This window comes from Larus michahellis, chromosome 2 (assembly GCF_964199755.1).
Source record: "Larus michahellis chromosome 2, bLarMic1.1, whole genome shotgun sequence".
NCBI classification, from domain to species: Eukaryota; Metazoa; Chordata; class Aves; order Charadriiformes; family Laridae; genus Larus; species Larus michahellis.
In genome coordinates, this window is record NC_133897.1 from 133,985,435 (window position 1) to 133,997,633 (window position 12,199).

Consider the following 12,199-nt stretch of genomic DNA (forward strand, 5'->3'; position numbering starts at 1 on the left):
TTAGACATCTGATAATTTCTAATTATTGAAAGATATTCAAAGTAACAAAATATTGCCATTGTTCTTGTTTTTTCTTTCTCCTAGAAGGGATGAATGGCCTTTGGAGCCCAAGACACACCTGAAAACCATCAGGCAAGCATGGCATGGGGAAATCAAAACATCAGTATTACGTAGCCCAGGAAACGAGCACACTCCCTGCCTTTTATTCCAACTGCAAGACATAGCTACCTCTTTCCATACTGACCCATTCACTGTTGATTACAAGCTTTCATTACTTACCAAATAAGCCCAGCCATGTAAATGCAAGGATGCCACAGGGGAGCCCGTTCTGAAAAACACACTGCAGGCAAGTGACAGAGCTCAGGGTCAGCCCCAGCGCCACGTCCCCAGGGCCCTTCACCACAAGATGTCCCCAGCCCTGCTGGGGGAGACGCCAGACCTACTCATGCCAAGGCACATCCTACGGCCATAAACTGGCCAGGGACCAGCTCTGGCAGGGGGAACACAGGGTTTGTAGCCACCATGGTGGCTCCCGGCAGCCCCACAGCACTGATCGGGCTTGTGAGCACAGGCCAGACCAGGTGGCCTGGGAGGCTCCTTCCCCTCACATCTTCTTTTCATAGTTTTACTGTTTTCTTGGTAATGGCCATAGCCCGACATCTCAGTGAGGTGTTGCCCACTGATGCGGGGTTTGTGCCACGCTAGAAGCAATGGGAAGGCCTCCTTCACGCTTCCTTCCTGCCCGTGTATTTTTTCACCCCATCCGTGGGGAATCGGCAAGTTTCCAGTACATAAGAACACCAAATTCCGGCAGCAGCGGGGTAATGACAGAGCCTGCAGGCAGGGCGGTGGTGTCCAGCCGTGTCCTCTCGGCGGGAAGCTCCCCGCGCCGCCCCTCGGGCCTCGCCGCTCCCGGGGTGAATTTAGACCCCCGTGGCTGACAGAAGGAGCCACCGAGGGTCCCTCACGCCCGCCCTTCCTCACGCCGCTCCGGCCGCGTACCGCGGCGCGGCGGCCAGCGGGTGGCGCCCGCGCCGCGCCCGCGGGGCGGCTGCCGTGAGGCCTGAGGCGGGGCAGCCCTCGGCGTCCATTACACCCCCCCCTTTCCCCTCCGCAGCCAAAGAAATCCGCCTTTTCCGCCACTGACCCGTCGGAGCAGCTTTCCTGGTGGCGGGTGGAGTTCGCGCAGGAGGAGGAAGGGGGCAGCAAGGGCCCGGAGAGACGGTTCTGTCACCTCATGGCAGGCGGCCGCCGGCGCAGGGCCCGGGGAAGGAGCCGGTGCTCGGCGCGGTGGAGGCCGGAGAGGTGAGAGGGGCTCTCCTGGAAAAACTTTAAAAGGCGGCAAGGGCAGCCGAATACCTGGGAAAGGGGTGCCCACTCCGTGCAGAGGGTTCCTGGTGTTTTATGCTGATGCTTCTTTATTAAAGTAATGCTTTAGAAGCGGGTCAGCAAGCATGTGTAACTAGGCAATCTCCCCCTAGTACTTTCTGTAGGTGTAATTAAACATATTGGCCCAAAGAGGTGAGTGCGTTCATCCTGCCTTGAGATGCTTCCGGATCTTTCCTCTACCTGTAAGAGGCCAGGTTGCTCCTTGCCCTTTTGGATGCACCTTCAACCTCTTCATGAAGCTGTTTTTCTTCTTTTTCCACCTGAATTGCCTCCTCGTGCTCATTTTTCCCAGCCGGCTCGCAGTGTTTCACCAGCGCAGGAGTCACCTCGGGAGGGGCAGCACGACAGCAGAGCCCTGACCTGCGTCTAGGTGGCAGAGAGGGAAGGTTTGTGGCAGTCAGAGGTGCTGGAGGCCACCCGGGGCTGTGTCCCCGTCCCCCATGCGATCGTTCAGAGTCAGAGAGACACCGGAGGATCTTCTGTGGGACTGCAAAAGTTTGGGCACTGTGTCTTTCTGAGTCTGTAGGTATCCGAAGTAGCTGCTTTCAGGAAACCTCTAACCCATAACTTGTTTATTCTTTTTTAAATGTTGAAGGAAAAAAAAAAAACCAAACTTTTTTGGCTTTACAATAATGACAGTGTAAAGGCATATCTTGAGAAGTGAAAAAATAGTTTTTATTTTATCTTTATTACTTGAAACGGACGTTGAAAACCTGAAACAGGAAATTGGGGTTGTTACATTGCTTTGATGCCTCATGTACAATTGGCATTTTAGTGTTAAACTGCTCTCAGAAACAATTCTTTCAGTCCACTGCCAGACTTGCCACTGTCTTGCGTGCTGAGACATATATTACAAGGCGGGGCTGGACATAAAACCTTAGATCACTTACCTATTCAGCTTCAGCAGTAGGATCTACAGATTAATGTCAGGATTTTAATTCATTTTGCTCCTGATGTCAGTTAACATCCAAATCAGATGTAAGGCTTCATACATAAAAATAAAGGGAAGCGTGGCCTGTGCTTAGAAGAGTTTACAGATTAATCAAAACCAAATACAAAACACGGGAAGTTCTGTGAACTAGAGACACACATACACAGAGGTTATGTCTAAAGTACTAAATAGCATGAATGGCTGTTTTTTCATACCAAGACTATCCTCTGGTTTTGAGGCCAACTGTCCTGGGCTAGTTTGTGTCCCCACTGCTTATGCCTGTGCAGTCTCAGTCTCCAGAATAAAATGACTTCATGTAAACTGTATACTGTGAATGATCCCTATCCATTGCTGACTTGCAAACTGTGTCTTGGCATTGTTTGGGAGAATGGCACGTGGCCCACACCAAAACCACAAACCATGCAAGGACCTCTCCAACAATTTAACAGCATAGGAGCTGAAGTTGCAGCACTTGGGAGTGCTCCCTGACAGCATTTATTTTTTTTTTATTGTGGCATCACCACAGGGCGGTTTTAGTGTAGCCTAAGGTACAAATCATAAAATGAGTAAGTGAATGCTGTGTTTCAACTTAGAAGGCGCCTAGCTGCAGTTCCTTTGCACAGAGAGTGTGGTAGTAGATGCTCTCAAGCATCAGTCAAGTCCTTGGCATCTGTTCCAAAACTTGAAGTGGTGGTCAAAGTGATGATAATTTTGGCAATGCCAGTGGTGTTAATTTATGGTGACTACTTCTCTCTTGCAAACTAAGGATATCCCCAGATGATATAGTATGTACAGTTTACAGAGGAAACTGGTGTGTTTTTACTTACAGTGAAGGAGGGCAAAAAGCATAAGTGAGTTTATCTGCACAGCTGTTCCATCCACATCAGGGCTATATTTAGCCTAGAAGGGGGAAATTTTTTTTTCGTGTTGGTGAAGTCTGATGAACAAAGGTGTTTATGACACAATTTGCATCACAAATTCAGGGGGAATTGTATACAGTGGAAAAGAAATCTGAAATTGTTCTTTGAGATGAAGGAACTGGGCTGTTCCTTCAGTTGATGATGCAAGGATGAGCAAACACCTGATAGCGGGTTATGATGGGAAAAAGATTGGTAGCAGGTCCTGCAGATATGAGTCTTTTGTTATGATTAATGGCTTGAGAAATAATCTTCAAAGCGTATGTATGACACACAGTTATGCCTTAGCCAATGTATGACACCTCAGGCCCATCTTTCAAGAGAGTTTTCAGTTCATGCTTCATGAACATCACTGTCATGCTATTAAACGTTAAACTTGTAATCTGAATATCTTTACAGACAGCAAAATGGTATACATATATCTCCATGTATTAGCTGACACAGTCATGTTTTGTGCATGGGGACGAATTTAGTCTTGAAGGGTTATTCCTTAGTTTGGTGCTATCTGTACATTTTTGTCTGTTAGCTCCTGCCTCCAGCTACTGTTGTTCACAGAACTTCACTAATATGGCAGTTTAGCTTTAATCCAGGGGCCCTACAGAAAATTGCTCAATTTTCTCTTTGTTTTCTTTCCCTGTTTTTCCCATGTCAAAATGTCATCTACTCTGTCCTTACCCAAATACCACAAGTTTTGCTCGGTTTCCTATGAAATACGGCAAGAATTGGACACAACCCAAATGGATGTGATGTGTGTTGTTCCTGTGTTGAAACCTAACTGTGATTCTGGGGTTGGACGGCCCCAGAGATCTTCCTGCATATGGAGGGATGTCCTTGTTTAACCTCCACAGTTCTACAGAGCTATCCTAACAGGCCTTGCACATCTCAAGCATACCCCTATGTAGCACGAAAATGTCACACCCAGGAATATGATATGTTTCCTAAGACTTCAAATCACCTTCCTAGTAATCAACAATGTATCTCTCGTTATTTTGCCCCCCTTTGAAGGTTGTTGATGTGCCACCGGGACCCAGAGCAGGAGGATGAAAAGTGGTTTCCAGAATGGACACAACCAGTCTGATCTAAAAGAGATTACAGCAAGTGATGCAAGGCACTATCTGCTGCTTGGAGTGGGGACCACAGATTGCTGCCTGGAGCAGATGACATTAGTACCTGTGTTCAGTATCTACCCAAAAGGGACACAGATAGTTCCAGATCATACAGGTAAAAAGATTTGACATTAACCATCTTTCCAAGACCTCCTTTCTAGTGGAAAACATTTCATGCACATATGTTTATTTTGAGGGTGGGATGAGACACTTCTACGGGAGAAATGAGTGACATTGGGTTTGTTTTGATTTTCCCCATGGTGACCACAGACTGTATCTCTTCTGGCAGTTCATCCCCTTTCTTGAGGCTTCCTAGAACATTGACCTGCTGCACTCCTCTTCAGCCATCTTCATAGGGCAAAAGGGATTTCCCTGAAGAAATGAATCACATGACAGTTGGAATCTTTCAGCTCCTTGTTGCAAAAGACTTCTGATTCACTTTGGTCCTGTTTTCCCCTAGATGACATGCCCTTTTGATGATACTAAGGACGTGATCGTATTCAAACTCTGTACTGCTTATATTCAAGGATTATGATGGTTCCTTGTGCTGTTACAATCTCAATTTTCTGTGAACATTCATGCCTACATTTACTTCTTATCCTTTACTGACTATGGGGCGTACAGTGCTAATGATGTTGCCTCTGCCATCACAGCAACTTGGAATTAAAATTAAAAAGCAATCCATTTGCTTTCGGGATTACCATCCATTTATCTTATTCTTGTTCCTATGAAGATTCCTGTAATCTCAAGCTGCTTTTGTCCGTGCCCTTCATGCATGCTGTGCTCGCTACATGGACCTTTGTAAACTCTTGCAAAGTGATGCAATCCTTTGCTATTTTCGTGACTTTTTGTCCCAGATGCCGAGCAGTCTGTTTGCTTGGGTTGGGCTTGTGTCAGTGTATATATTCTGACTCTCAGGTCCGCCTGCTTTGTTGTCATAGAGCACTTTTCTTGTCACATTTTGAATTCTTTTTAGCACTGGAAATTTGAATTCTTTTTAACAGTTTCACCAGCATGAGCATATTGGGTGATTTCCTTTGCTTGCTAAATTCCAGTCACATCATCAAGGTTAATGATGGTTCTTCTGGGTGTCACCACATGTTTCGAGTTGCAGACCCTATCAGACTGCCAGCAGCCCAACATTACAGGAATGATTCTTCAGCCCTACATCAGCCACAGGTTTTTCTCAGTTTTGCCAGTCTTGTTGGATGGATCCTGTATTAATCTTTTCAGCTGTCTTAACTTTTCTAGGAATTTTAACTCTAGTGAGATTCTCATGTGCTGCATTCCAAATAAGGCACTTTTAAAGTTATTTTTTACTGATTTGCATTTAAAAATATTTCAGAGCCAAGGAAGAGACTGAGACCTGCTGCTTCTTACTACCGGAATCCTAACCAGCCTCCACTGTGAGAACACAAGTCTCTGCATGATGTAGCAAATATTCCCAATGCACTCTTGCCAGAATATATTAAAAATAACGATGTAGGTATTTAGGGTTTGGAAGGCAGCGCAGCATCCACGACGGACGCTGTGCACTGCAGAAAGTATCTGTGTACACATCTTTCAGCTGGAGTGAAGTGTGACAAACACTGACCAGTGGTGAAACCTAATTCTTAGGTGTAATTACCATTAGCCTTGGTGAGAATCTGTGCTGCTGTACCAAATACAAATTTGCTATTATATAGAATTAGCTACTTGTGGAGAAGTGGCTGTTCTCCGGTAGAATGGACAGCTTTCTGTGTTGTTTCATTCATGTAATGTAATTATTATTTGCTTATAAGGTAAGGTTACTCTAAGCTTTCTGTTGGTGGGTAGCTGTAAATCCCACTTCTTCCTTCTTTTTATCTTACTTGGCTCATATAAAGTTCGGTCATTTAAACCTGGCTTTATCCCTCCCAACATTAGATAATTAACTAATACATTAGATATTTAACTGGGTCATACAGCTGGTCACCTTAGGGTCCTTCTAGGGTCAATGAAGAGAGATGGACTAACTTTCAGATAGCTATTGAGATCTTTAAATGAATTACTTCAACTCCCTCTATCACCAGGGAGACCCCTATAGCAGCTGTACTTCTTGGATAGTCACCTTTACTTAGCTGAGAAACTTGAATTTGTATTCAGAATCCATAGCATATCTGAGAGTTCTTTAAATAGTACATGTATCAAGTCACTAAATGGGAAAGGTATGGCTTAGGTATTTCTTATATGTGAACTATGTTTCTCTTGCTCAGATCAGAATTGTTAACATTTTCAATATGAGAGATGTATTTTCCTTGTGTAAGCAAACACATGTATTGAAAAGGAATGGTTTCATGATGGAGACGTGGGCTTTCTGGCTAATGATCCGCTCTCTCAGAGTCCCACATGAAATAGAGACAAAACAAAGTTCTGCACAGCATTTATATAAGTCTAAAGTCATAAAAATATTTTTGGGAGACAAGTGTTCCTCTTTATGTATGGACTGCTTGCCAGGAAAGTCAATGCAGGTATTCTGCCTTTAAGATCTCGCATGAAGCAGGTCTCAGCTGAATATGGGTTGCAGATGATTTGGCATTTTATTTGTAAAACAGCTTTAGCAAGATTTGTATACCTTTATGGGATCAAGATGGGTTCACCTTACACCTTGTGCCAAGGAATAAAGATGTCATTAATGTAACAAAAAAAATCATCAAGCATATACTTGCCAAATATAATAAAAATGTATGTATTTTGTACCTTCTGTGCTTGTGGACTGTAGAAATGTAAGGTAGTTTTTCATTTTAAGTCTCCCCTTCACCCAGCTCTGTAACTCATACGAAGTCAAACAAAACACACAGACTTTAAAAATGAAATCAATTTACTCTATCGGGTTGGCAAAAATAATTTTTAATTATTTTTTTATTTTTAATAATAATAAAAATGGATCAAAGCACATTATCTCCCCATGGAATCTGTTAATGCTTAAAGATAGCATTTTAGAATGTTTTGGTCACCTTATTCCTTAAAGCACTGATCTGAATTTCATCTGTTCGTGACTTTAAAAAAAAAGCATTCAAAACTGTGCACATGAATTTTTGGTGTGTCTTTGTAGGGGAGTAATGCCAGAATACATGACCTGCCTGGCACTTCCCTGGCAAGGCAGCAGCCTTCATCTCAGAACAAACCCACAAGCAGCCTGTTCACGTACCTGAACTTTTTCCTCATCACATAATGCCTCTCATTGAGAGACATGAAGAAAGATTAATTTATTATTTAAAAATAATATTTACCAACCCAAGGATTAAAATTAATGATTTGAAATATCAGATCATTGTTAGAGAAATCCAAACATACCCAATTACCATATTAAGATAAATAACTATACACTAATACATGCATCTCTGTATAGAAGTATTTAAAACAAAGAATTGCATCTTATAAAACATTCGCTACTGAAAAGCTGTCATTTTCTCTCCAGATTTTCACCTGAAATGTCACCCATGGCCCTTGTGTACTTCTGTTCTAAAACCAGTGCTAGTCTGTTGGGGCACCATCATCATATGGATATGTCTGTTACAGTAACAAATGCAGTTAAGTGCATTCATTGTTTTACAAAGAAAGTATTTTTATGTATTATGTAGCCACAAGGAAATAAAAGGTATTTCAGAGCATGTAGTATGGTGCATGGATGGAAGCAATGCTATGTTTTTCTTCATGTCACGCGCCTCACCCCAATTTTGACCTACTGTATTTACTTAATATAACCGCTTCATATTTGGGAATTTACCCTGAACATTTTTTTCCATCATTTCGCATGGACCTTTCTATACTGTTTAAAGTTCTCCATGCTTTCCTTGTTTTTCTGATCTCCTAGAGTCGTTAACCAATTACAGCTGGGATCAAGGCCAAAACCAGCTAAGTATCACAACTGAGATTATCTCAAGTGGCACCTTAGTTAAATTGCTGAATAATCTTTTCTCTAGAGTTCAGATAAACATTGGTTGAGTTTTCTTATGCCTTATGCCTTCCTAAAGGTCCTTCCTTTTGGATTTACTGTTTATATTATTTTCTTTTTAGCAAGCTTCCTAGGGAAGGTCAGTTGGACTCCCACCTCAGTTACACAGATAGAAATTAGGATAGCCTCCCTCCTTCACAGCCTTTTTCTGGATAAAACTGGAAGATAAATTAATTATGGTGTCTGTACAGCTTGCCTTCAAATTGCTGAATGCAACGATTTCAGCAGATCCTGAACTGAGCCCTCATTTTATTTTGCAGTGGCTCTGTACTATTTTACACTTCACAAGAAGAAAAGCAATTTTCTGCTATTCATCTATCTACTTGGAGGACGCTACCAATAGTCAGGCTTGGGATTCTATGCAGTATTTCAAAGCAGAAATCCACAATGTGGGATAACCTGACAAGAAACCAGGTTAAACTGGTTCTTGTTAAGCAAATGTTTCTTCCTTCTGGCTGCTTAAATGAAGAAGAGGAGGCTTTTTCTTCTCTAAAGCAATTCAGTCTTCTCCCTTGCTGCAAGTTAATCTCTGAGAAAATATTTTGAGAAAAAGAAAATCTTATCTCATAAGTTTTAATCTTAAAACAGGAAAAGTCTGCTCCCAACTAGGAAAACTCAGCTGATTTTCCCACTGCACAAATACAAATAAAAGCAAAACAGACTACAGATAGAAATGTAAAAGAACAGCAAAAGGAGCTATTGCACTACTTTCGTGCTATGAAGCAGAATGAATTACTGACATCCATTTCTTAACCTACCTTTATTTTCCTGATGCACGGAAAAGATTATGACAGTGAATTCTGTAAGTTGTTAAAATGTGTTTTTCCCTGATGATTGATATAGTATATTACCTCATGTGAATTGTTTGGGGTGACAGTGTTCTTATCTGACTCTTGCTAGAGATGTATCTGCTCTCAAGAGATGAGAGCGATAATTGTGTTTAAAAAAGTGGGTTTCAGGAACATGCGTTACAAAGACGTTTCTATATATTGATGCAGCCACACACTATCACAGCACCAGTAAGTCATTGTAACCAAGCTTTTAATGTCATTTATAAAAAAATAGAGTTATTTACATTTGCAACTTATTTGATGGCATCTTCATTTATTAAAGCATTTGAATCAGTGAAGAAATGTCACTAGAACTCATTTGAGGGTAAACTTTTCAAAGAAAAGCATGGCACTACAGGAAAAATGTTTAAAACGTTGTGAATTCTTGTTGTTTTGCAGGATCATCCAAACTCATTCTTTACAACACATGCACCTTGGCCTTATGGTAAGCAGAATTCCCTTCCAGATTAAGGCACAGAAACTCTGCCACATTTCTAGGGACAGTCCCACATTCTTACATGTGGCACTTCAAGACATAACCACAGGAATTAGTTTAATTCCAGTGGACAGTGGCCTAAATGCAGAATGTACCCACTTACACGTTTTTAAAAAAACTCTGGTTAAAAGGACAAAAAAAAAAAGTATGACTATACTTATTGCATAGTTGCAGCAAACCAGATCCATGAATACAAAACCCATCAAAATATATTATAAATCTATCTGAGTTTCAAAGCTACTCTAAAATACTGCTTTCCTTTAGAATACAAATAACACTGTTTGGGGTTAGTTTGTAGAGTTGTATTTTGGTCCATGCTGTTAATTCTATATCATTATATTCCTCTTCCATTAGTTTAAAAGCCCCAGAGCAACAGGTCCTCAGGCAGTGGTAAGAATGATGAAGCCAAGGAAGGGCCTTTCCAAATCTCAGACTTCAGCTGCTGCAGTCAGTTCATAAAAACTCTAATTTCCACTGCCTCCCTTCTTTACTGCTTTAAATAAACTTCCCTCAGAACTCTAAGGGAAAAGAATGACAGGGGACACAGATCTAACACTGTTAGAGATGGAGGTTTGTCCCCATCTTCTAGTCTTGAGCCGATAAATCACAGCTCTTAAAAATATCCAGACCATAAAAAAGAAAGATCATCAACAAGAACAAAAAAAACCCACAACTCAACAACCAATTTACTTTGACTATGCGGTAGTTCCACATAATCTGCTGGCAGTAGAAACTTCTTTGGCATCAGAGTCAGGTCTTCCTGAAACCACAAATGGCCAAGTCTGTAAGCAAAAAAAAAAAAAAAAAAAAAGGTATTTCGTATTAAAAAGAAAGTTTATCCTAGTATGAAACTAGAGCTTTATTATTACCGATAGATGTCTAACTCTGGTTCCGTTGCAAACACGTCATCATGTTTTAGTCCCTGTGGGAAGCACAGAGGGAGCTGAGTTTCTCTAACAAATATTTTCATTACGTTTTTCATTATAATTAAATACTCCGCAATAGGGCTGCAATGGTCAGCAACAAATTGTTCTCATCAAAAACGCAACATCTCTCTTGCTCTGCAAGTGTTTGCATCATTTTTAAAATAAAAAGCGTATAAACTGTTCAAAAGCACTCACTTTGCACTGTATAAGCAACCTTTTTACCGCTGTGTGCATCAGGCGTTTTGTTTCATACCGATGAACTAATGACGGCTCGACTGTGCTCCAAGCCGGCCCGCAGAGGGAATTACTCCTTTTTCGGACATTAAGTTTGCCTAATGCCCGAGGAATTTAGTTCTTTAGGGTCCCCAGAAGAGCCACCACCCGCCATCACCGTAAGCCAAACCCGGCTGCCGGGGCGAGGGTTACCGGGGATTTACCAAGCACTCGGGGCCGCCCCACGGCTTCTCCGACGGCGGGCACGGATTGAACGCTGCTAGCCCTGCCCGGGGTGGGGGGGGGCGGGCCGATGGGGCTTCCCCGGGGGTTCCCCCGTCACCCCCGCGGCTGCCCCTCGCCGCGCATCCCCAAGGCGCCGGGACCGCGTTCCTCCGCGCACCTTCCCTCCCCCCCCCCCGCCCCCTCCGCGCCGCTCCGTACCAGGTTGACGGGGTGGACGTATCCGTTTTCGTAGCGGTCCTCCTGCAGCAGCTGCCGGAGGTGGGCGATGTAGCTGGACGCCAGGCGCAGCGTGTCCAGCTTGGAGAGCTTGGTGTCGGGCGGCACCCAGGGCAGGCTGGTCTTCAGCCGGGAGAACGCCTTGCTTAGCACCCGCATCCGCGCCCGCTCCCGCGCGTTGGCCGCGTTGCGCTGGGACTGCTTCCCCTCCGCCGGCGGCCCCCGCGGCCCCGACGCCGCCTTCTTGCCCCCGGGGCCGCCGCCCCGCGCCCGCTTCCTCTTGCAGCCGCTGCCCGCCGGCCCCGCCGCGCAGCTGCCCTCGCCGTCCTCTTCCTCCTCCTCCTCTTCCTCCTCCTCCTCCTCCTCCTCCGCCGCCGAGGAGTTGTCCCCCGAGGGGTAGAGCTCGCCGCGGGGCTGGCGCTTGGCCGGCGGCGGCGGGTAGTCCAGCTGCAGCGCCCGCAGGTCCATCTCGGGCAGCTCCTCCGCCTCGCTCCCGGAGCCGGCGGACATGGCCCCGGGAGGGAGGCAGGGAGGCGGGCAGCGGGGCAGGCACGAGGGGGCGGACGGCCCAGGCGAGTCGGTCCAACGCGGGGCGGCCCCGCCGCGGAAAGTCGGTGTTTGCGCGGGGGGGGGGAGGGGGAGGGGGTGCGGAAGGGGGATGCGCCCCTTGACAGCGCTATATATCGGGTGTCCGCCGAGCCAACCACCCGCCGGGCGGAGGGGAGGCGGGGGGGGAGGGGGGGGCGGTGAGGGGGTGCGGAGGAGTGGGTAGGAGCCGGCGGAGCCCCGCGCCGGGGGCGGCGCCTCTCCGCGCTGCCCCGCGGTGCGGTGCGCGGTCCGCCCTGTGTGGTGGGGAACAGGCGGGGACGTCTCCGGATCTATGTGTGCTCTTGGAAGTAACGCTGCCGTGTGAATGAGCGCTTTTCCAACCGGGATAGAGCCCTCTCCTCGCG

At 45.1% G+C, this 12,199-nt stretch overlaps 1 protein-coding gene and 1 long non-coding RNA gene across 2 annotated transcripts; one reads left to right on the forward strand and one right to left on the reverse strand.

Annotated features, from left to right (window-relative positions):
• Positions 1-1,073: 1,073 nt before the first annotated feature.
• LOC141738434 (uncharacterized) lies at positions 1,074-7,711 on the forward strand. The gene is made up of 3 exons (XR_012585392.1): positions 1,074-1,305; positions 4,243-4,458; positions 4,633-7,711. It is a non-coding gene; the product is annotated as an uncharacterized LOC141738434 (long non-coding RNA).
• A 1,633-nt stretch (positions 7,712-9,344) lies between these two features.
• On the reverse strand, positions 9,345-11,849 carry MSC (musculin). The gene is made up of 2 exons (XM_074573635.1): positions 11,229-11,849; positions 9,345-10,427 (listed from the first exon to the last, which is right to left on the reverse strand). The coding sequence occupies exons 1-2, from the start codon at positions 11,754-11,756 to the stop codon at positions 10,341-10,343; spliced, it is 615 nt and encodes a 204-aa protein (XP_074429736.1). The 5' UTR covers positions 11,757-11,849; the 3' UTR covers positions 9,345-10,340.
• Between the last annotated feature and the right edge of the window lie 350 nt (positions 11,850-12,199).